This window comes from Cyprinodon variegatus, unplaced genomic scaffold (assembly GCF_000732505.1).
Source record: "Cyprinodon variegatus isolate N-32 unplaced genomic scaffold, C_variegatus-1.0 Scaffold1301, whole genome shotgun sequence".
Lineage (NCBI taxonomy): Eukaryota > Metazoa > Chordata > Actinopteri > Cyprinodontiformes > Cyprinodontidae > Cyprinodon > Cyprinodon variegatus.
The window spans coordinates 148,421-170,529 of NW_015151754.1; the positions used below are offsets into that span (position 1 = coordinate 148,421).

At 39.7% G+C, this 22,109-nt stretch overlaps 1 protein-coding gene across 1 annotated transcript in view; it reads left to right on the top strand.

Annotated features, from left to right (window-relative positions):
* The window catches only part of dll3 (delta-like 3 (Drosophila)), a 46,057-nt gene that overhangs the window by 11,538 nt on the left and 12,410 nt on the right, over positions 1-22,109 (top strand). Inside the window, exons 6-7 of the mRNA XM_015402116.1 lie at positions 970-1,139; positions 5,092-5,308. Coding sequence (XP_015257602.1) covers positions 970-1,139; positions 5,092-5,308 — 387 coding nt within the window. The remainder of the gene's footprint in view (positions 1-969; positions 1,140-5,091; positions 5,309-22,109) is intronic.

Sequence of the window (22,109 nt, forward strand, 5' to 3'; positions counted from 1 at the left end):
AGAAACTAAAGATCTGACATGAATTGTTTGTTCCCTAAGATGTTTACTGTGTTGATCCAACATTGTTTCATCCCGAGAGTTTAGAAGCCAAGGAAGGAGTGGAAGCAAAGTCAGATACCAGACTGAAAAAAGACCAAAGAAAACTCTGAAGATGTGTAGAAAGTCTGAAGAACCATCGATCAGGCCCACTTTGAAGGGGCTCAGAAAGAAATCATGGAGGATTTTGGATTTTTTCAGAGTGCTGGATGCCACATAAATCCCATCACGTTCCTGCTGTTTGACCTCAGATGTTCAGAGGTGTTTAGCAGAGCTTCATTGTTGGTCCTCTGCTATACGTTCATTTCTTTTTGATGATACTTCCTACTGGGTTTCCTCTGTGTTGACCGTGCCATCATGTGCATTCTGCATGGTTGCTTGTCTCCTTACCTCTTTAGAGATCCTTTTACCTGCTGAGGCACGGAGCTCCTGGTCCCTGAAGGCCTCAACAGGAACAGTTGAAGAAAATATATCAGCAGAAGATTATTTTAAAGCTCTGGTTGAGTTCAGTTGGAGAAAAATCAAACTTCTGTGTCTGAGTTTAGAAAATGATGAAGAGAAAATCTGCATTTTAAGACCTCTAAACTCAGGAACCCAGAGGATGTTATAAAAAAAAACAGTAAAACGTGTAATAAATTTGGTCTTTAGTGCTAAATTCTGCTGCTTTTCTAATACTGAAACATTTATTGTGATTAAATTTTCAGTTTTGTTCAGCTCTAACAGTTTCTTTGTTCCACATTTATTCATAAAGGAAAAAAGAAAAACATATTTACTTGGATGTTTAATTAAGGTTTTGTTGACAGTTTTCTTTGGTCATGGACCTCAGCTTACCTGAGGTGTAGTTCAGTAGGCTGAGATGTTTTTTAGGTGATACTCTGCTTCTGATTGGCTCGTTTTATTAATATCCGCCAATGTTTCCTTTCCTCTCCCCAGACCTGAACTATTGCACCAACCACCGGCCGTGCCAGAACCAAGCCTCATGCACCAACACCGGCGAGGGGAGCTATACCTGCACGTGCCAACCCGGCTTCACTGGCAAGAACTGCGAGACGGAGACCAACGAGTGCGACAGCAACCCCTGCAGGAACGGAGGAAGCTGCAAAGTACGTCACCAGATCCACTCCAGAACCAAGCGGTTCTTGCTCCCACATAGAAACACCGATCAGTTCAAACGTCCAACATGGAGGAATGGCGCTGGCATCCATCAGGGGAAGAATGCGGGAGGCTTTTCTCTCTGCAGATCTCTGAATTCCTCTAGGTTTGATGCCTTCGTGGGTCAGTTCTGTTCTTTTAGCATGCTGCTAGTGCAGCATCAGACCGGCATATTTGCAGTTCGGGAACCTTATCTTTCTTATTCTGCTGTGGGGTCTGTTGTGCCTGATTTCCTGATCCATGGGTACAGCTAAATAATGTTTTGGGACCTACAAGTGTTTACTAAAGTGGATAAAACTTAAATGCATACTTCTAGGAAACCTGGGAATATTTTTATGAAAAAACAAAACAAAAAGATTGCTTTTCTTCCAACAGTTCTGTGCAGATCCATTTGGCTATTTTTTATCACTTTAGGGATATAAATATATATTCCTAATATATTTTCATCTACAATAAGGTACACAGGTAGTTATTAGAGGATCATGTTTCGAAAAAATCCAGGAAGCAGCAACAGTAGTTTCTCCTGAACCAGTAGGGTTCTACTGTATTAATGTGGTTAGAGCTGAGTTTAGTGACGACAGCTTCGTTTTCCAGTTAGATAAACTCACTGGGAATACCTCACTAAAGCAAAATAAGATCTAATTTTTCTCATCAACAGAAAATGTTATTATGAAGTAACATTAGTTTGGACATTTTTGTTCCTCATTCAAACATTTACTCTAATGATGTTTGGAGCTTGTTATGCTATGTTCACACCGAACACGCTTTGGGCAGCAAAGAAGCACCTGCTGCTTCATTTTCGATGCTTGTACGCAGTAACTTCAGACGCCTGTCAAGTGCATCTTTGATGCTTCTGATGTGCGTCCACTAAAGTGTGAAAAGATGCGTCTCATGCTTTCTGCTGCTCCTGTGTTCAGTGGCAGAGCGGCTTTACTATATTTGCTGTTATAAGCTGGTAAAAAGTAGTTTTGGTATATTTCTAAGTGAGGAAGTGCAACTTAAAACATGGCAGTGCAGCCAGTTCATCAAGTTCATCCTGCCTTCAAATATTTTTTTGCTGTTGATCCCCACATACCATCGGTGTGCTGTCGCTAGAAATCCCCAGCTGCTGCTGGGTTTTTTTCCCCTACTGTTTGTCATAGCTGGAAGTCGATGTTAGCGTTTTTTCAGGTTTGTGGTACAAACTGCAGGCACTAGAAAAATAAAAGGGAGCATATTTTGCTGGCAAGTTTCAACTTTCTTTGTAAACTTGGGCATTAATAAATTGTTAAATTTTTCCAATTCCAGCAGCAGCTGCTTGTGAAGCGAATCACGCACCCAGATTCCTCAAGAGTTGCCACTCCTGCTGCTCAAGATGCGCTGCAGGACCTCTTGATGTACCTTGATGCTTGTCAACCATTGATTTAGCATGTAATCCAGCTGGTTTGCTGTTTCGAACACGTGCGATGTGAACGTAGCATTAGAACACTGCCCTGCATGGAGTCCAATACCCTCCTGCTCCGGTGGTCTGTTGTTGAAGCCCGGGATCACTTCTCCTCTGCAGTTCTTAGTGTTTCCTCAGCTGCTTAGTCCATAATCTCAGTGGTCTGGAACCAAGATTCTGCTCCTTATTAGTTTGTTGGACCTGTGGTCTTGCTGTAAAGCTTATTTCAGCATAAGGCAACATGACCTCCTCAACTATTCTGAGGCCTTCTCCATAATACGGGAAATATCACATATTATGACTCCTGAACCTGTAAACTCACAGACAGTGATTTGTTTTTAATCCAACAAACAACCTTTATTGCTATTGTCACAAGTACAACAAAATGAGAGAAAAATGGAAAAGAAAGAGAGAAAAATATCTGGTTATGTTAAATTTAGTTCTATATAGAGTGCAGAGACAGAGTATACAGCGCTTTAACTGACAGAGTGACCAATTTACAGTTTTCGTACGAACATTGTAAAAAAAATTTTTTTTAGGTATTTTGTGTTTAGAATAGAATCTTTTTCATCTGTCAATATTTTCTTTACAGAACTTCTCAAGTTGAAAAGTTTTACTTTCATTTTGTTTAATTTAACATAAAATATTTTTCAAGGAGCCTTTTGCTGTCCAATTATTAATTGATTAATCAAAAAATAATTAACAGATTAATCGATTTGCAAAATAATCTTAAGTTGCAGCCCTACTATACATATTTATCTGCCTTTACATTCAGACTGTGTTGCGTTGAGCTGTTGGATAGAAACTGCTGAATCTGCTCGTCCTTGTTTTTATTGATCTGTAACATCAAGCCTGACGGTAACACATTTAGTGATGCAAAAGGACTGTTTGGAGAAGGCAGTAACTGTAATGTTCTCCAAATTTGTGACGAGGGGAGTGAAAGATCTTTTGAGACGCATTATTTACTCCTTTGGGTTGCTTTCTTCTGAGTAACCGTACAGCTGGGAGATGTAGGGTTACTCAGAGATGTTCATGTTCCAGGTCAGGACTTCCCCTCCAGACAGCCCCTCTTGATCATCACTGGAGAAATGGCTGTCCTCATTTTCCTAAAGTCAAATATCCTTTTGGTCTTGGAGATGTTGAAAAGCATCATCATCTTTGGGCAGACTCATCCTTTCAGACATGAACCCCACCGCTGTGGTGTCACCTGCAAACCATAATGCCTGATCCTCTGACCCCTGTGCAGCAGGAAGCTGTGGATCCACATGAAGGTGGATTGTGGCGGTTTGCTGAGCTACAGTCCACCAAAAGAAGCTGGTTGAATCTCCACCACAGCTCAAGAAGGAACGCTGCAGCATGGAGGGCTGTGGCTACTTCATCTTCAGAGGAACTCTCAGCCTTGTAGGCAAATTGGTGGGGAACAAAAGTTTTGGGGAGGAGTGATGTGAGCCCTGACTAGCTGTTCAAAGCATTTCATGACCAATGGTGTCATCGACATGTATGATTTATTGGACAGGCAGACAATGAAGAGGATTTAAGACCGTGGACTTGGGCAGGAAAAATTAAGTTCCCTCCAGCAGGTTAGGGAAGTCCCTCAGAGCCTGTCTGGGGCATTCCACTGCGTGTTCCTCACCGTATGGTCCTTCAGAGGGAGCCCTTCTGCTGTGAGTTGAAGGGCGTACTAAAAAGTGACAGAAGTGAAAGTGTGTCTCTCGGTCTTGTAGTTTGCTGCTGGATCTCCTTCTAAACCTGCTTGCTATTGAGCTTCCTCATACATCCTACCTTAGCCTTTCTAATGCCTCCCTTCAGACTTGCCTGGGCTGTGCTGGAGACACTATTATTGCCTGACCTGTAAGCAATAATGACTCCTTGTGCATCTGTTGGACATTCCTGGTCATTGAGGGGGTCTTGTTGAGGTAAAGTCATATGGCCTTGAGGACCAGTAGGCTATTGGACAGCACAAGTGCTAAACTGAACTGAAACAATGGGACTAAAGTTTGATTCATGCTTGACGTGTTGGCGAGGTCCGTACGGCCAAATCACGTCATTTTGGGCTTTGATGCAGTTTAGTGTAGACTTCAACCGGACAGAACTTAGGGACATTTTTAACTACGCGGAAGGAGACCAATGGATAACGTAAGCAGCAACTCCTGGTGAGGGTTTGCAAATGTCATGCTCATAATTATCACCATTATCACCAAACTGTGAAAAAAATGCCAGGAACCAAATGACTGTCCCTCTCATGAAGAGTCTTTGGTCTTTGATAAAGTTGTAAACAGCTGGATCTTCGCCTCCCTACTGTTTTTGTGGTGTATAAATGCAGTGATGGTTGGCTCTTTTTCTGCGTGGAATATCCGTGCATCAAGCATAATGAGCCCTTAAAGCAATATCCTCCATGCTTAAGGTCTTTTGTGTCTTTTAAACATTCCCACCCTTCTGTCAGCCTTACAAGTGTCTCTCTCTTCCTGTCTTCCCTGCAGGATCTGTTGAACGATTATTCCTGCGCATGCCCTCAGGGCTTCTATGGGAAGAATTGCGAGATAAGTGCCATGTTATGTGCAGATGAGCCGTGCTTTAATAGAGGAACCTGCGTGGAGTCCGACACCGGCGGCTACAGCTGCCTCTGCCCGACTGGCTTCACTGGCTCCAACTGCGAGAAGCGGATGGATCGATGCAGCAGCAACCCCTGTGCTAACGGTACAAATCATATGTCACCCCACCATGTTACAGGAAACAATTAATATGTCAATCTGGGTTTTTCAGTTAAATCTTAAATAACTCCAGTTTGCTTGGTTTATTATATCTATGTCAGTCTGCAAATTTACTTAGTGAAGTGAGTTGAGATGACATGTGTTTTTAAATTAGCGCAATATAAACAGACTTAATTTTAATTGAATTTCCATATGAGAAATAGGATGGATGTTTTATATCACATCAATATCAAACGGAGATAAATGCTAAAAATAGATAACCATAAATTTAGTAAAGCCCGTCACTGATAACCTCTCTGGGTCTCTGTAAAGTATCTCAGTAGGTTTGATCTGGATCCCGGCCATCCTCTGATGTAATCACTCATTATTGGCTGGACCTCTAATTCACTTGTTAGTGCATAGGAGTTCTTATATTAGTCAGTTATTGACTGTATACATGACCATCATCAATCCGACATAACATAAAAGAAGAAGAAGAAAAAAACAAGACAAAAGTAGGTAAGTCGTTCATTGGAGCTTCAACTCCAACTGAAGGCAAAGCAGTGAACGGATCATTAGCCAAGATTCGGATGGACAGGAAGCCAAACAAGCAACTCCTGGAGGATGATGGATGAGCAGCAGAGAATAACCTGATACTGGACTGGGACATCTGCAGAAGCAAACCCAAACTAATCTAATCTTCTTCTAACTATAAAACATAACAATCATATCCATTATAATGAAAAATAACAATAATTCAAAACAAATTAAAAATAGAAAATACAGAGTCTTAAAAATACTTTGGTACAGAGATTCTAAAAACTAATAAATACAAAACTATAATGGTTATAATGATAAATATAATTAATAGTATTGTATTTATTTTTGTTTATCTTAAAATGATCACATGTACATATGGTTTTGAAAGATTTAATCCAATGAAAGATCTTCAGCCCAGTGTGGTTAAGCTGGTGTGGAGCTGATAGCAGGTAGAGAAACTCAGTCAGTATCAGCCTGATTCTAGACATTTGATGGTGATGATGAAAATTTATAGTATTCTTGCCAAAGTGATCACAGGTTTGGACCAGTTGGAGTCAACATACTTTATCTATTGTGGGTAGGAAGTGGATTTAGAGTTTGAAGGTTCTGAAGTCATAAAGAAGATTTCCTGCTAAGTTTGTCAAAGCTAGATTTTGGACAGATATTAGCGAAACTGGAGTCAGATCGTCTAATCTGCAGCAGTAAAAAAAGAACAACAAAAAACCTAAACAAAAAACAAAGACAAAGTTATAGATTTGGTTGTGTGAAAACACATCGTGTTGAAGAGGATATGTTACATCAGTAGGGACCCAAAGACTGAGCTCTGAGGGACGCCACTGGTAACGGGTGATGGGACAGAAATATGTAAGATATCTGGGTAATTAGTGAAGTTTTTGTAATGTCAATGGTAAGTATATAATTGATTTGAATGAATCAATCAATTAAACATTAATTTTTTTTGTCTGTCATAGGTACTTTCTAATAGGATTGTGAAACTATATATATTCTTTGCTTGAGCAATTTTTGCTATATTATATATTATAGAAAAATGAATTAACGAATGAATGAATGAATTATCCATCAATTTGTTGTATCTGTATCAAGCAATTTCTATAAAAGCAGTACATTTCTACATAGTCGTTATGTACTTAGTTATAGCATATTATATATCAGAAGTGAATGAATGAATGAGTGAATGAATGAATGAATGAATGAATGAATGAATGAATGAATGAATGAATGAATGAATGAATAAATTAGCGTTGTAAATACAGGCGGGAACTAGTGAGGCGTATTGTGAGTCAAAAGATTTCAGTTATGGATCCAATGGAAACAGGGAGAATCATCACAGGAGAGAAGCAGGTTGCAGCAGAACCCAGTAAAGAACAGTGGAACATAACAGCTGCTATTCAGGGGAGAGACAGGAGAAGTGTATGCCAACAGGTGAAAGCAATCAGGAGGAGATGATGAGCATAGGACCAAATCTAAGGACAGCATAAATGAAGGAATGAATCAAAGTTATCCTCTTTAGATCTGCCTTTCTGAATATCTAATAAGTGAGAAAAACACTACAGCTCTTTAGGATCTGTTTAGGTTGATGGACTGGATGAATCTGAACCTAGATCATGAACCTATTCCAGCTATAAATGCAGGAACAGGAACTCTTGTTGATGGTGAACATTTTACCTCATCATGTTTTTTTTCTTTTGCACGTTTTGTGCTATTAGCCTACAATAGCAAAATCCTGAGTTAGAATGCTACAGTAGTCTGGGCTCTTTCTTCCTGCATGGAGTCTTCATGTCCTTCCATGTAGATGCTTGAGTTCTCTCCAGGTACTCCAGTTTCCTCCCTCTCAGCAGAAACAATTCAGTCGGGTTAGCTGGTCCCTTTAGATGGCCCTGAGTGTGAACCTCCATGCTTGTTTGTGTCCTGTGATGGGTCAAGAATGTACCCCATCCCCTCCTCAATGAACACTGAGATACCCACAAGCTCCCCTTTGACCTGATAGGAACAAATATGTTAGTTACAGGTGCCTTCTACAGAGTTGTCCACTGTCTGTGAGGTGTTTGTTGTGCCCTATGGGTTTTGTCCCACATTTAAAAACATCAAAGAGGTATTCAGGTCTGCCTGCAAAGCTGTTTGTCTTGATTGCCATGGTCATGATTGCCACATAGTCATGGAAATAGCCAGGTATACAAAGCCCCTCAGACTTCCTTCACCCCTAACCCTCTTCTGGGGGATCCCCAAGACTAGCCAGTATTTTTTTTATTGAAATCAGATCATAGAATATATTTTTCTTAGGGCTGAACCTTAGATGGAATGTCCTTTTTAGTAGATTTGCTTCACATATTGATCACAGAAGGAGTTTCTACTGATCTGTAATAGATTTCCCGTTCTCTCTTAACTCTTTATGGTGTAGGTTTCGATGAGGTGTAACCTTTTACCGCAAAACCGTTCCGCCATACATCTGAATATTAATGAAATGGAGTTAGCCTCATAGACAAGGGCCTCCTAGACAAAACTGTTGTCTATGAATAATTGTGCATTGTAGTGTAATAACCATCATAAAGGTACAAGATTATTATTCATGTTGCAGACGGACGACTCACACCTTCTACATTTGGTCCTTCTTAAACAGACCAGAGTTTGCCCCCCCCCCTTGCTTCAGACCCTTTGTGCAGGTTTGAATAAAGACCAACTGGAGTCTGGACCAAAAAGCTGGACTAAGACACACTTTTTTTAGGTTGTCTCGGATGCTCTAAAAACGGACTCTGGTGCAGTTTACTTCAGGTATGAATTCAAACCAGCCACAAACAGAAAGCATGTCTGTTTGGACTCAGAAGGCCACTGCAGTAGTAAATAGCATGGATTCCTTTTTAGCTGCCTGTTATTTAGCTACATTGCTGACAGCAGACTTGTAGGACGTGTTCATGAAATGGAGCAGTTTTCCTCCATTTCTAATTCTGTGCTCTGTCCAACCAGTCATTTTTGACCAATGCCTGTCTCTTGTGCGGCTTTGCTGTGAGCTATAGACCAATTACCAAAAGTACCATTAAAATTAAAGAAATAAAAAATATAGAGTTCTTTTGGTCCAAACCATACAAGCTTTTCTGGTGTGAAAACACCCTGAAGTTTGGCAAAAAGTATGATGTCTGAGTAGAGGAGTCAAAAACGCGGAAGCTCGCTAAGACTAAGAAACGCTGTCTTGCTCCCCAACACATTGCAGGGCCATCCTATTATGATAGCGTTTGATTGTAGTAAAAGATAAAGCTGCAGATGATTATAAAGCTAGCTTGGAGCATCATATTATGGTGTAAAAATCTTTCTATAAAGTAAAAACATTAAGCGTTGCAGGTATCGTGCCTCATGCTACTTATGCATCAGAAGATGGACGGAATGGGATTGTAATCATACTTAGTTGTAGAGATGGTTCTCCCTCATTGTGACACCAGCATCACCAGCTAAATCAGATCCTTTAATGTTGTTTGACCCAACGTCTGACTGGGCTGGATGCTTAAACTTAATCAGACACTCTCTGGACCAGGCTACATTTGTCCAACCAGTTCTGGACGATAGCTGGTGAGTCTCTCATAATAGCAGGCCTCCATTTTTTAAAAACAAGTTGTCCTTTATCTGATTGTTTTTTTTGATTCAGAGATAGTGAGGACGAAGTTTGAACCTTTGAAACGGGGAAGGTTTGGTTCTGCATATCTAAATTCACATGCAGATTGTAGGTCATCTTTAGTACCACTTGGATACTTGCTAACTCCTCTCTCAAACGTCTACATTTTCTACCCAATATATGTTCATGTTGTTGCATGAACATATAATCTCGAATTGTCCAGAGTTGAGAGAATGGCGATGTTTTTCTATTTGTTGTCTTCCTCATTCTGTTCAGAGGTGTGTTTCCTGGATCTCCTCTCCCAAAACTCAGTTATGACTTCCCAAGGCTTTAGGAGCTTTCTTGATGTGGTTCTGTTTACTTTCCTTCTGTCTTTGTAAGGACATGTTCAGGTCTGTGTTCCGGTGGATAAGAATCAAACTGAAGGTACCGATCTGTGCTGAACAGTGGAAAAACAGGCAGCTTTTTGTTGTTTCTTCCTATCTGGTGACCCTGATGTTTCTGTCTTTGTGAACTGTAGCCTCAGTTTCCTGTTCTTAACTGACAGCAACGGTACCTGGTGTGGTTTACTGCTGCTTCAGCCCACCTGCCTACATGCGGTCCCTTCAGAGGTGGTCTTCTACACACATTGGTTTATGGTTATTGGAGCTCACGTTGCCTTTCTTTCATATGCAACCACCACAGCTCACTGGATATTTGCCCTTGCTCAGACCACTCTCTGTGAACCTGAGATGGTTTTGTCTGTAAAATGCCAGTAGATTAGAAACAGTTTAAACTGCAGGGTGTTTTCTTCACCACAATTTGTGCTGACATTTGATTGGCTGATTCTCTCCATTCAAAAGGTTGAGTTCACTTTTAAAAAATGTCTGTCGAGCTCCCAGTCTCAGGAGTGGAAATGATCACACAAACTTTCACTTTATTCCAGCAGGTAATGATTAATTTCATATTCAAGACATGTTAGAATATTAAGGAATTTGGTTAATCCCCCCATCAGAAAGCAAAGTTCAAATTTGAACAGCATCAACTAGGATCCTCCGCAAACATCTTTGTTATTCTTATCAAACAAATATGTTTGCATGAAAAGCAAGAAGCTATATAGAAAGTGCAAAACATCTTTTTATATCTGCACATCACATGATGATGCAATAAACAACACCGTAGTTGAGACTGCCAGGCGCCTTTGTGAATTTACTGGAGCGTGTCCTTCTTGTGAACAAACAAGAAGGCCCCACCTGCGCGTTCTGTACACAGACAGCGAGGAAAACCGGTGAAAAAGTTGGCGGATGCAGAGAGGGAAGTGGTGGTCAGGTGTGATGAAGACGTTTCAGTTTGTGCAGCTTTAATAACAGCTTGCTGGGTGCAGGAGCTGCAGGAAGAGATCTTATCTCACCTGTTTTTTTGTTTGCTTTCTCTAGCTGATTTTTTTTTTTTTTATTCTTTTGCTGTGAACCTTCAGGGCTGTCTTTTCCTTCAGCAGCTATGACAGCAGCTATGTTGTTGTGCTGCTGAAAGCTGCAGGATCTGGTCAGATAAGGACTGAAGTCTGGAGTCTGAGAAAGGGGCCAGAAAAACCTGCAGACAGCTTTGTTTTGGATCCTTGTACCTGATAAGACTCTGTTGGTCTGGCAGCTCAGTGATTGCTCGTTTAACGGCTTGCAGTGTTGCATGTTTTTCTTCACGCTGACAGCTTTCTGTTGGCTCTGCCTGAGGACAAATATCTGCAGCTAAACGTCCATTTAACAGAATAATAACATTAGCTGTAAGGATCACCTGCTGCCACTGGCTCTAAAGAGAGAACATCTACATCGGAAGTAGTTCCACCTCAACATCTTTGGTTCTTCAGGCTTTTCCATTAGCTTAATGTGTCTGGGCTAGATCGAGGGATTTTTCCGAAATAATCACAGTCTTAGTTGAGCATTCATTCCTTAGATCTGAGCCCAAGCATAGCTTTGGTCCGACCAAATTCTAGTTGTTCATGAGCGTTAAAGGCAGCCATGGTTTCCTGTGCAGGAGGAGGAGGATGTTAGCCCTCCTCTGTAGTTATTAACCCTTATGTCAACAGAAAGTTAACCTTCTATCCCAGCAACTGGAAGCAGGACGGGTAACTTTATGCCAAACCTCATTAGAAATATCTGTTATTAGATAATGCTAAATTTCTCAGCACACACTAAAGCTTTCTGTTTATATAGCGTCTTCAGTCTGGCCGAGGGAAGGAGATCCACGGTGGTTAACTCCTGTCTGCATCCTCCAAACTCAAGATCACAACCAACACCTTAGAAGTGACAGTTGTTAATATCTTGGGATGCATTACATCAATAAACTTTTTAATGATTATTTAAATCTGCAAACAGGCATTAAAGTAAAGGATCCTGAACTTATATATTTAATAATATATAATGTTTATGCTGGATGGACTTTTTCTTTAGCAGAAGCTGAGTTTTATTTCCACAGCAGGCTACGGAAAAATTGACAAAATTATCATTATTATTTAGTCAACATAGATGCTATCCGAATGTTATAGAAACTATTCTGTGCTCAGTGTGAAAACTTTAGTTTATTTCTCTACAAAATCAACATAAACAACTGATTTGATCTCTAACTGATAAACTGTAAAAAACTGATTCCAGGAAATTCCAGAAAAAATATTAAAATCTCTGCAAAATGCTAACGGTTCCTCAAAAGCAAAGATGCTAAAACTTCTATGAATTATTTGTTAAGTTTATAACCACCACTGGTTTATTGAACCAACGTCCTACAACAACCATTCAGAGTTGATCATTGAGGGCCCATGGCATTCTGGGGGCCTCGATATTCCTATTTGTCCTATTTATATTGTTGAGGGCTGCGAAAAAGTGTTTCCCCCTCTTTGATTTTTGCCATATTTCAATGTTTCAAGAAGAAGCTGCTTCTGTCTCTAGCTGTCTAGCTGGTTAATGGATGCCGTTTGGTTTGAGTTTCAATCCTGCTCAAAAGTCAGACTTTGGTGAAGGAGGTCTGCTTATCTCCATCCTGGTGGATTCTGGGTTTTCGAAAGCTGGTTTTGTGTCTCTGATTGATTCTTCCTGTTCAAAATTACTGTTGCATCAAAATAAGACCAATAGGGCCAAATTTCCTCCAGACATAAAACAAGCTGTTTTATCTATTCAGAGTATTTAAATCATCACAATTCCTTCCTGTGCATTGCACAGGTTGGTAGGATCTGTCTGGCCTTTTTCTGGACTCATGCACCTGGTCCAGATCTGGTGGAGAGCATTCAACAGTCCAAAACATTTAACAGACAGAAACAGACATCCCTTATAGACCTGAACTCCTTCATACTTGTCTGTCTATCTTCTCTTGTCTTTAACAACAAAAATAAACTTTTTATCAGGGGAAACTCCTGCTTCCACTTTGGAGCATCTTACCACCCCCCAAAACCTTCACCTCTCTTAAGCAAAGGACCATGTGCTCATAGAAGGGGGGGTCATGATGACCTCCCTATCAGATCCTACCAGATGTTCTGGATGGGTATAAATACCAGCCTGGTCCCTCCACCTATCAGGGAGAGGTGGCCTAGTGGCTAAACAGGGCGACTAGCCAGTCTAAGTCTCCCTATTAAACATGATTATTGCTCTCAGTATTATTGCATTTAGTGACACCGAAAATTGGGTTTTTAATCCAGAATTTTTTTTGTTTAGATATCTGAAATACTTGAGTATGAGTTTTAGGATCAGACTGGAGATGGACAGGAGAGTAATTTGTTTTCAATAGAGTCAGAGAGGGAGCTGTTTTAATTTATTTCTGAGATGTTTTACTTTGGGAATAATCTTCTTTTCTGCATAGTGTTGGGATTTAGAAAATGTGTCACTTTATGAATACTGGTGGGCATTTCTTGCAATGTTTACCATGATCGATTTCTCATCATGGCAAGAATTCTGATTCATCATTTAACAGATAAATTAGAAATTAATAATCAGAAAAAAACAGTAAATTGTCAGAATGTTAATTTTCTCTTTTTCTTTATTTGTTTTTCAATCAGGGATTAAAAGATTTGTAGAACATTTATAAATTCAGTCACAAATCTTTATGTAATTGGTATCCCACTAAAAAGTTAAATTTTTAGTTGCAGTATTTGGGATTATGGGACTATGATTCCTGTGGCAGGTAGTCGCAGTTATACAATAACATAAGAAAGACTTTATTGGAGTAATAGTTTTTTTGTCACTTTTATGGTTATCACAATTGTAACAGAAAATATCGAGAAAACAAACACCTGCTGTTATAGAGGTTCTCTTATAGAAGTTATAGACGTCTTGGTTAGCGCTGTAGAGAGTGATGGTTCTGGGAGTGATGCATATATCACATCTCACTGTTCTACAGACTTTACTTCCAATATCACAGAAATATTACATAAGAATAACTTAAAAAAATAAAAATAAAAAAGTTTCGGATCTGGAAAGTTTTTCGGACACATTGACATTATTATATTTCGCAAAGCAGCAACTTTCTTATTATCACACGAATCACAATGTGTGTGTGTTTTTTTTGCTTTGCCTGTTTGTGTCTTCTTTGTCTTTATGTCATAATAAAATCAGATTAATGATCTGAAACATAGTGATTTGAGCAAAAAAAAAAACAACAACAAACAAACCAAATCAAAGCAAATCTCTATTCTCAATATTAAAATCTCAACATTTTATGACAGAAGGGAAAGGAATCAGATTTTTTACACTTTAAGCTGAAAATCTATGAGACAGAGCTGGTCTGTATCCATATTCCAGGTTAATAAAAGGGACTCAAACTCTTGGAATGTTTTATGTACTGTATTAAAAAAATATTTTGAAAAAAAAAAAATAGAAATATTGATATTTTTATTTCTTAATGGAAAGCTATAAGCATTGGTTTGATAAAATGTGTTTGATGTTGAAACCCTGTTTAATTTTCAGGTACTGGGGTTAGTGACTGGTTTTAGCCTCACAAACCAGGGTGTATTTCTGTCTGAAACAGTGAAGGAACAAGTTAAGTCATGACAATGAGGAGGTCACGTGTGCCTCCTTAGTTTGTGTAGCTCTGGCAACGGAAATTAAAGCTAGCTGAACTAGCAACATTCTGTAGGAGAGTTTTGGAGCTGTTTGTTGGATTGTAACAGTTATTTCCACAATATTGAAACCTCTAGATGCTTCTGTTTGAAAAAAACTAAAGTTTTTAACAGAGGAAGAAACAACATGTCTGGTCCCTGTTTTGACTTTAGTGGTGGTTCTGTTAGATTACACTGTTTAGACTTCCCACGTAAAAAGCAAAACGTTAGTGTTGTTGACTGATAAAACCACCTAACACAACACTATGTAAAAAACGGATGAATTTCTTATTCTAATTAAGCATTTGCTCTGTAGCATACCTAGCCTGTGGAGAGCACACGCTAGCTAGCATGTGACACTGACCGGTTTTATATTTTGGAAATAGTGTTGTGTTGATGCAATTTTTTTGCCCCGATACTGATACCTGGCTGTGCAGTATCGACCGATACCGATACCATCTGTTTGAAATTGATGTGTGTGTATATATGAAGAACTTCATACTACTTGGATGTAAAATAATTGCCATCGTGGCTTTTTCAAGCTGCTGCCTACCTTTGTGAAGCAGGAAAAAGACTAATACAAAGTGAATCTAGTAGAACTGTTTATTGCCTACCTGGAATGGGTGACAATAGTTGAATTAACTTTTGGCTCTCAAAATGGTGTCAGTGCCCTATTTGTTGGTACTCGCCGATACCACCGTTTTAGTGCTGGATCGGGGCCCAGCCTGATACTGGTATCGGTATCGGTGCAACACTAATTGTAGTTCTACAGTAATAACAATTAGGGGACCGTCCAGCTGCCAGTGGGTCAAGAATAAGGGATGTTCTTCTCTAACCCGGTGTAAGCCAGATTGAAACATGAACTTCAATTTGAATTCAAAGTATTCACAGTGTTTGCAAAAAAGGAGAAACATTTAATACAATTCTTTAAGCTGATTGGGTAAATCACCAGTCCCCTACCTCCAGTGTTGAGCTTTCAGGCAACCACAGCAGCAGCAATAGCTAAGATGTTTCACATTTTGATTTGTGTCACGACTAGCAGAGTCAACTGATAAATCAAACTCTAGCCAAATTGGCTGGGAGGAACCCCACATGCAGACATCTTTCCCATCCACAAAGGTTCAAACCACGTCCTCTTACTCATTAGAAAAAAGGGTATTCCAGCTATAACAGACTGGATAGCGGAGTCTACAGGTAGTATGACCATCTATGTTTGTCCTGCTTCGGCTCCGTGTTTCTGGTTAATGCCGTACATGTCACCGTATTTCATTGCATTAAAACATACCTTTATTATAGGCTAATGCACCCCTTGGCTTCTAGTAAGATTTATTTTTGGGAGTTTGTGAATTCACAAACCTTGTGACAAATAATCTTGCTTGCAAGGTAATTTGTTTACTCAAGTGAAGAACTGCTGGTGTTGCAGAGGATGTCATGATAATGAAATGGTCATTAGAGATGTTTACGTTTGAAAAAGGATGTTTTTTTAATGGAACTAAAGATGAGCAGAGCACTTTCAGTCAACCATATATACTTTATTTTATGACCCAGTTTACTGGTTCGAGTCCTTTCGAGTTTGTTTTATTGCTGAGATTATGCAGAAAAGACAGAAGCAGATTGAAGGATGGGCTTAAATCAATTAACTGAGGTCAGTTATGAATGAAGGTGGTTCAAAGATCTTAGATGACTATTTAAGATAAACATAAAAAAAACATTGGCTGCTGTTGATTGCTTTGATTCCAGCTCATAGTGTTTTTACATTTTAAAGAAAATTATTTAAATAGGGGTAGCTTTAGCATTTGAAATGTAACTCTATAGCCCATTCAGACGACATTTTATTATGAAGGAGTCAATCTTTTCCCCGTAAAAGTCAGTCTCCTTTTTTCCGATCCTTGGACTGGACCAGCAGTGTGAATACAGCCTGAAACATTGGTTGGGTGTTTCTGTTTCCAGCTAAGTTCAACAAACGAAACATTTTTAGCATCCCAGCTCCGATGTTTGTGTTCATTAACCAGCTGTAGATGTGTTTGGAGAAGTGCAGCTCCTCTGGGGTCAGTCAGTGCCAGCTTAAGGTGTTGTTGCTTCATGCAAAATAATCAACTCCCCCATGGAGTCCATCAGATATCAACCAATCAGATAGCTGCAAGGAGTTGGTGCTCTAAATTCCAGGGAATCATCAGGGTTTCAGTTGCTTCGCTGAGCATAGGATGAAGGTAGCAGAACAAAACTTTACCTTCCAAGCCAAAAGAGCTTTAAGGCTGTTTGATTTTTTTTTCCTTTGACCACCAACCATAACCTGAGCTGAGATGGACTGTTTAAAGATGGTTGAAGAAGTTGAGAACAGACCTGCGGAGACCTGTTTAAACATTCTTTATGATCGACATGGTGAACTGTTCTCCGTCATTCTTAGCATCCCTGAGTGTTGGTATGTTTCAGATAAACTGAACAAGTCTTATCAGCAGTTTTCTAAAAGCTCTCACACTGCAGACGTGGTTAATGCAGTATAAGGAAACAAACCTGCTGCGGCAGAACCCGTTCCTCACTTGGTCTTCCCCTTCTGTTTGGTTCCTGTATGGAGCTTGACTTTGAAGCTGTCCGATGATGGAGTCGTCAGTGCCTGCATCATCAATGCCTCATTTCTCCCCATAGATGCTGGCAGCACAAAAACCCACTCCATGTTTTACTGGGATGACCTTATGTATGGTGGCCCAATGAGAGTCAGTGTGTTGCAACTGCTTTAGCTTTACATGTTCATTGAACACCTTCCAAAGCAGGTACCAAGGCTTTCTCGGCTGTAGGAACCAGACACTTTATGCTAAAGTAATGAGTAATAAGAGTGATAACTCTCAGTACTGTCAGCCAAAACAACAAACTGTGTCCAAACCCCAATGCCAATTTAGCTTCTTCTGCTTTAGGACTTAAAGGTTTTACCTAAGTGCTGGTTGTAACAGATGTGGTGCATCTGCCTTAATTAACAGGTTCTGGATTTATCCCTAATATGTTACAGAGCTTATTCCAGGTCCTTATGATTATACTACAAATAGGGAAACTAACTCAGTCAAATTCTTATTACTGCAGCTATCACCACAGACCCCATGTTGAAAGTTCTGCACAAAACAACCACATGGAAAGTTATGGGAATTTTGTTTTTATTTGGTTCTTTTGTAGTTTGTTAATATGTTCAGGTGTTAGTCCAGACTTAATGCCAGACATTAGTCAAGATGTTAGTCCAGTCAATAGTCCACTCATAAATCCAGACATTAGTCCAGGTATTAGTCTAAATGTAAGTCCAGACATTAGTCCAGCACTAAATCAAGGCATTAGTCTAGACCAGTGTTTTTCAATCCTGGTCCTCAAGGCACACTGCCCTGCATGTTTTAGATGTTTCCCAGCTTTCACACACCTGTTATTAATTTATAGCAGATCATCAGGCTTTGCTGAACTGCAATCATCTGAATCAGGTGTGCTGAACCTCAGAAACATCCAAAACATGCAGAGCAGTGTCCCTTGAGGACCAGGGTTGAAAAATACTGGTCTAGACATTACTTCAGTCATAAATCCAGACTTTAGTTCAGATGTAAGTGCAAGTGTTAATCCAAAAGTAAGTCCTTGCATTAGTCCAGCCGTAATTCCAGTCGTTGGTCCAGACATTACTCAAGATGTAGACATATGTCCAGATGTAGGTTGAGGCATTAGTCCAGACATAAATCCAGTAATTAGTCCAAATATACATTAGTGGAAGCATTTTTGAAGATGTTAGTACAAGCATTAGTCCAGAAGTAAGTCCAGAAATTAGTAGAGACCTAAGTCTTTTTTTCATTTGGTACTTTTGTAGTCTAGTATTATGTTCCGGTGTTAGTCCAGACTTAATTCCAGGCATTGACTTGTAGTCAATTTTAAAGAAAAAAAATATTTACCACACATCCAGTCTTTAGGTGGTATCACTTTGGTAAAAAAGAGCAGGTTACATTTGCTCGAAGCTGATTCCTCACCTCCAATTTTGGCCTTTCTCAGATTTATATTTGTGATATGCACCAGTGTACATGCATCAAGTGTTTACACCAGTCAGTGTGGGAACTTTGCCATGCATTTAAACACACAAGCATGTTGAATGCTACAATATCACCGACCATACAGTCAGATGTGTGGTTCTTTAAACTAGACAGGATGTGCACTGTCAAACACACAGCATCCAAGATGAAGCTTGGTTATTCATGAATCATAATTTCCCACTAAAACAACCCTTTCATACTGCTAATAAAAAAGAAATAATATAGTACTGACTAATATCTGAGCAAAAAAGGTTCTCTATACGGAACAGTAAAATTAGAACCATCTTACTTTCTTGGCTGACCTGGTTAAAATTAGTGGGGGGAAAAGTTCAGAGATCAGGATCTAAAAAACAATTGTGACAGTTTCCAGATGGTCTTTTAACCACAGAAAAGTTTAGAAAAAGACACGATTTCACAATAAGCTAGTCTTTCTTTTAGATGATCTAGTGAAAAAAGGAGGGTTTTAGGGTTAGGGTGTCTTCTAGGTGAAAATGTCTCATTTATATGTGTGCAAACAGCGCTCATAGAAAAGTTAAAACCTGTGTAAACTCTCTGCCGTGCCACTAGTCGGTAGAGCGGCGATATATTTTTCCATCTTGTAGGGAAACTTGGATTTTTCTGATGTCAAACTATAGAATCTGTTTTCAAATGGTGTACACAAACTCTAAATGAATAAAAGCTTTCCCATTTTCCACCAAACATTGTGTGCACAGGGCCCTAGGCCAACTAGGGAGAGAGTGAGTTTATGAGCTATTTTTAGTTATTTTTAGTTTACTTTGGAAACTCCTGATTGTTGCAATCTCTTATTAAAATTTCTTAAAGGTCGAATTAGGATACAATAGGGCAGTTTCTTGCATCAATATGCGTGTGTGTCTTTAAACTGAACAAATTAGAAGCTTGGAAATCTGACATTATTGTGTATGTTTTATGCTTTTATTGTGAAGGTTTGCTGTAACTTCTGTCTCGGCGTGTCTGCTGTAAAGACATATGCCATAAGATCAGAAAAGATAAGTGAGTCTGGAAATGTTTCACTTTGATAGGATGTGGTGACCCAGCAAAAGCATTGTCAGTGACTTTATTTTTTTCTTTTTTGAGTTTTAAGTTTGTCAAAACCACATGTTTTTACCACATTTACCACAGTGTTTTACCACATTTGTTTTACATCCTTGAACAATATACAACCATCATGGCTCTCTTACACGAACTCAGTGTAGTAGAAAGGTGCTTCCATGTTTGTTGTATTATCACAGTGAGAGGATGACATCGTGATGGACCGTCCATTGACCCCTTTAACAGAGCAGGATATTTAGCCTACAGTGCTTTAGGATTTGAATTTAACACACAGCTGATCCAGAACACCTTTTCTAGAAGCATGTTCATCACAGGGGTGAATTTAATTGGGAATTTAAACTGCATCGTGCAGCAAAACATTTCTGAAGGTTTATCAGATGTTACACCTGCAACAAGAAGGTTCTGGGTTCGATTCCTCGCCTGGGGTCTTTCTGCATGCAGTTTGCATGTTCTCCCTGAGCATTCATGGGTTCTCTCCAGGTACTCCTGATTCCTTCCACAGCCCAAACATATGACTGTTAGGTGAATTGGCTTCTCTAAATTTTCATAAGGTGTGAGTGTTTGCGTGTGTGTGTATGTGTGTGCATGGTGGTGTGTCTTTGTGTGTTTCTGTGTTGCCCTGCTACAGACTGCGACCTGGTCAGGGTGTAGCCCGCCTCTCGCCTGTAGACTGCCGGAGATAGTCACCGCCCCACCGCGACCCTGACAAGGACTAAGCGGGAAAAGATGGATTGATGGATGGACGAACAATCATAAAGAAAGAGATATGATGTGTGAAGACAGATGCATACAGCAACCCATGCTGGCTCTCTGGGCACATAAAGAATTAGTTTCTTCCATCATTCTGTTTTGTATTTCTCTTTCTCTGCTTGACTTAACGTGTGATGCTGTAAGGTGGGCGGGGCCTACTGGCCAACCTCGCCCACACTGGCAACGTTCTTTCTGAATCTTTATCAGTTTATCTACCGAAGGATCATCTAAAGTTCAATGCTAATTCCCATCATATGCTGTCTGAAGTCCCATTCTAAAACAATCTGATCTAATCCATAAATACCAATATATAATTAAGATATTGTATAATCATAAAAAAACGATTTACATCATAAATTCACCCGAGACTGCTCCGCTTTCTTTATTGAGTCATTAAATTTGAAGCAATCCCTCCTCCTGAGCAAGCATGTGGTGACTGTAGAAAGAAAAAAAAGCCAACAAACACAGCAATCTGAGTTAAGAGTATTTGTGGTATTAGTGATACAATCTGGGAAAGGAGCTGTTATCCTTCATGTTTGGATGTAATTATACATTAACTTTTTAATGCAAAAATGCCATCCTCAAAAAATAATACCATCCTATTAAGAAGAAAAAAAACTTAGCCGTATCTATGTACACATGGATTTTTCAAATATAGTCACATTATAGTCAGTGGCGCAGTGGGTAGCACTGCTGCATTGCAGAAGGAGTTCCTGGGTTTGATGCCTTGCCTGGGGTCTTTCTGCATGGAGTTTGCATGTTCTCCCTGTGGGTTCTCTCTGGATACTCCGGCTTCCTCTCACAGCCCAAACACATGACTGTTAGGTTAATTGGCTTCTCTTAATTATCATAAGGTGTGAGTGTGTGTGCATGGTTGTGTGTCTCTGTGTTGCCCTGCTACAGACTGGCGAATTGACCAGGGTGTACCCAGCCTCTCGCCCATAGACTGCCAGAAATAGGCTCCGGGCCAACTGTGAACTTGACAAGGGCTAAGCGGGAGAAAATGGATGGATAGGTCAGTGGCGTGCACAGACTTTTTGAACGGCAGGGGAAAAAAGAAAGGCAAGGACAAATATAGCGCGTTCTAACCCGTGTAGAGGGAACTTTAAAATGCATTTGGACTCCAGAGGAGAAACTTCAACACACATTTTTCAGCAATTTGGCCAGAAGGAGGGGTGGCCACCCCCACCCCCTCCCTGTGGACATCACTGCATTAGGTTTCACTTTGACTTTAATAAAGGACAGATTATTTTAATGCTGGCCCTGAGAACTTACTTTTCATTAGTGTATACACGTATTTTAATGACAGTAAAATGTGCTGCTTCCTGTATTGGCTGCTTCAGCCTGCACATGAGAATGATCAAGATTTATAGATTTCTTTCAATTACTGTGATTCTATTTGAATATACAAATCTAACTGAGCTGTCTTAATATTCACTGGGTGTTTAATACAGGCAGGCTCCTCAATGTTTCCCTTCAGCTGTCCACAATCCTATACAAACAACTGCAGACCAGTTTTACTGTATAGCGATCATTATGTAGACAAAAATGTGTTTCAATTTTTATAAACATAACAAAGTTTATTTTATTTTATGGAATGGTAAAGAGAGAAAATCCCACAGACCCTGTAATAATGCTAGGCTAGTTGTAGCCAGCAAATAGCTTGCCTATTTTACTCAACAGGATACTGTAATAATGCTAGGCTAGTTGTAGCCAGCAA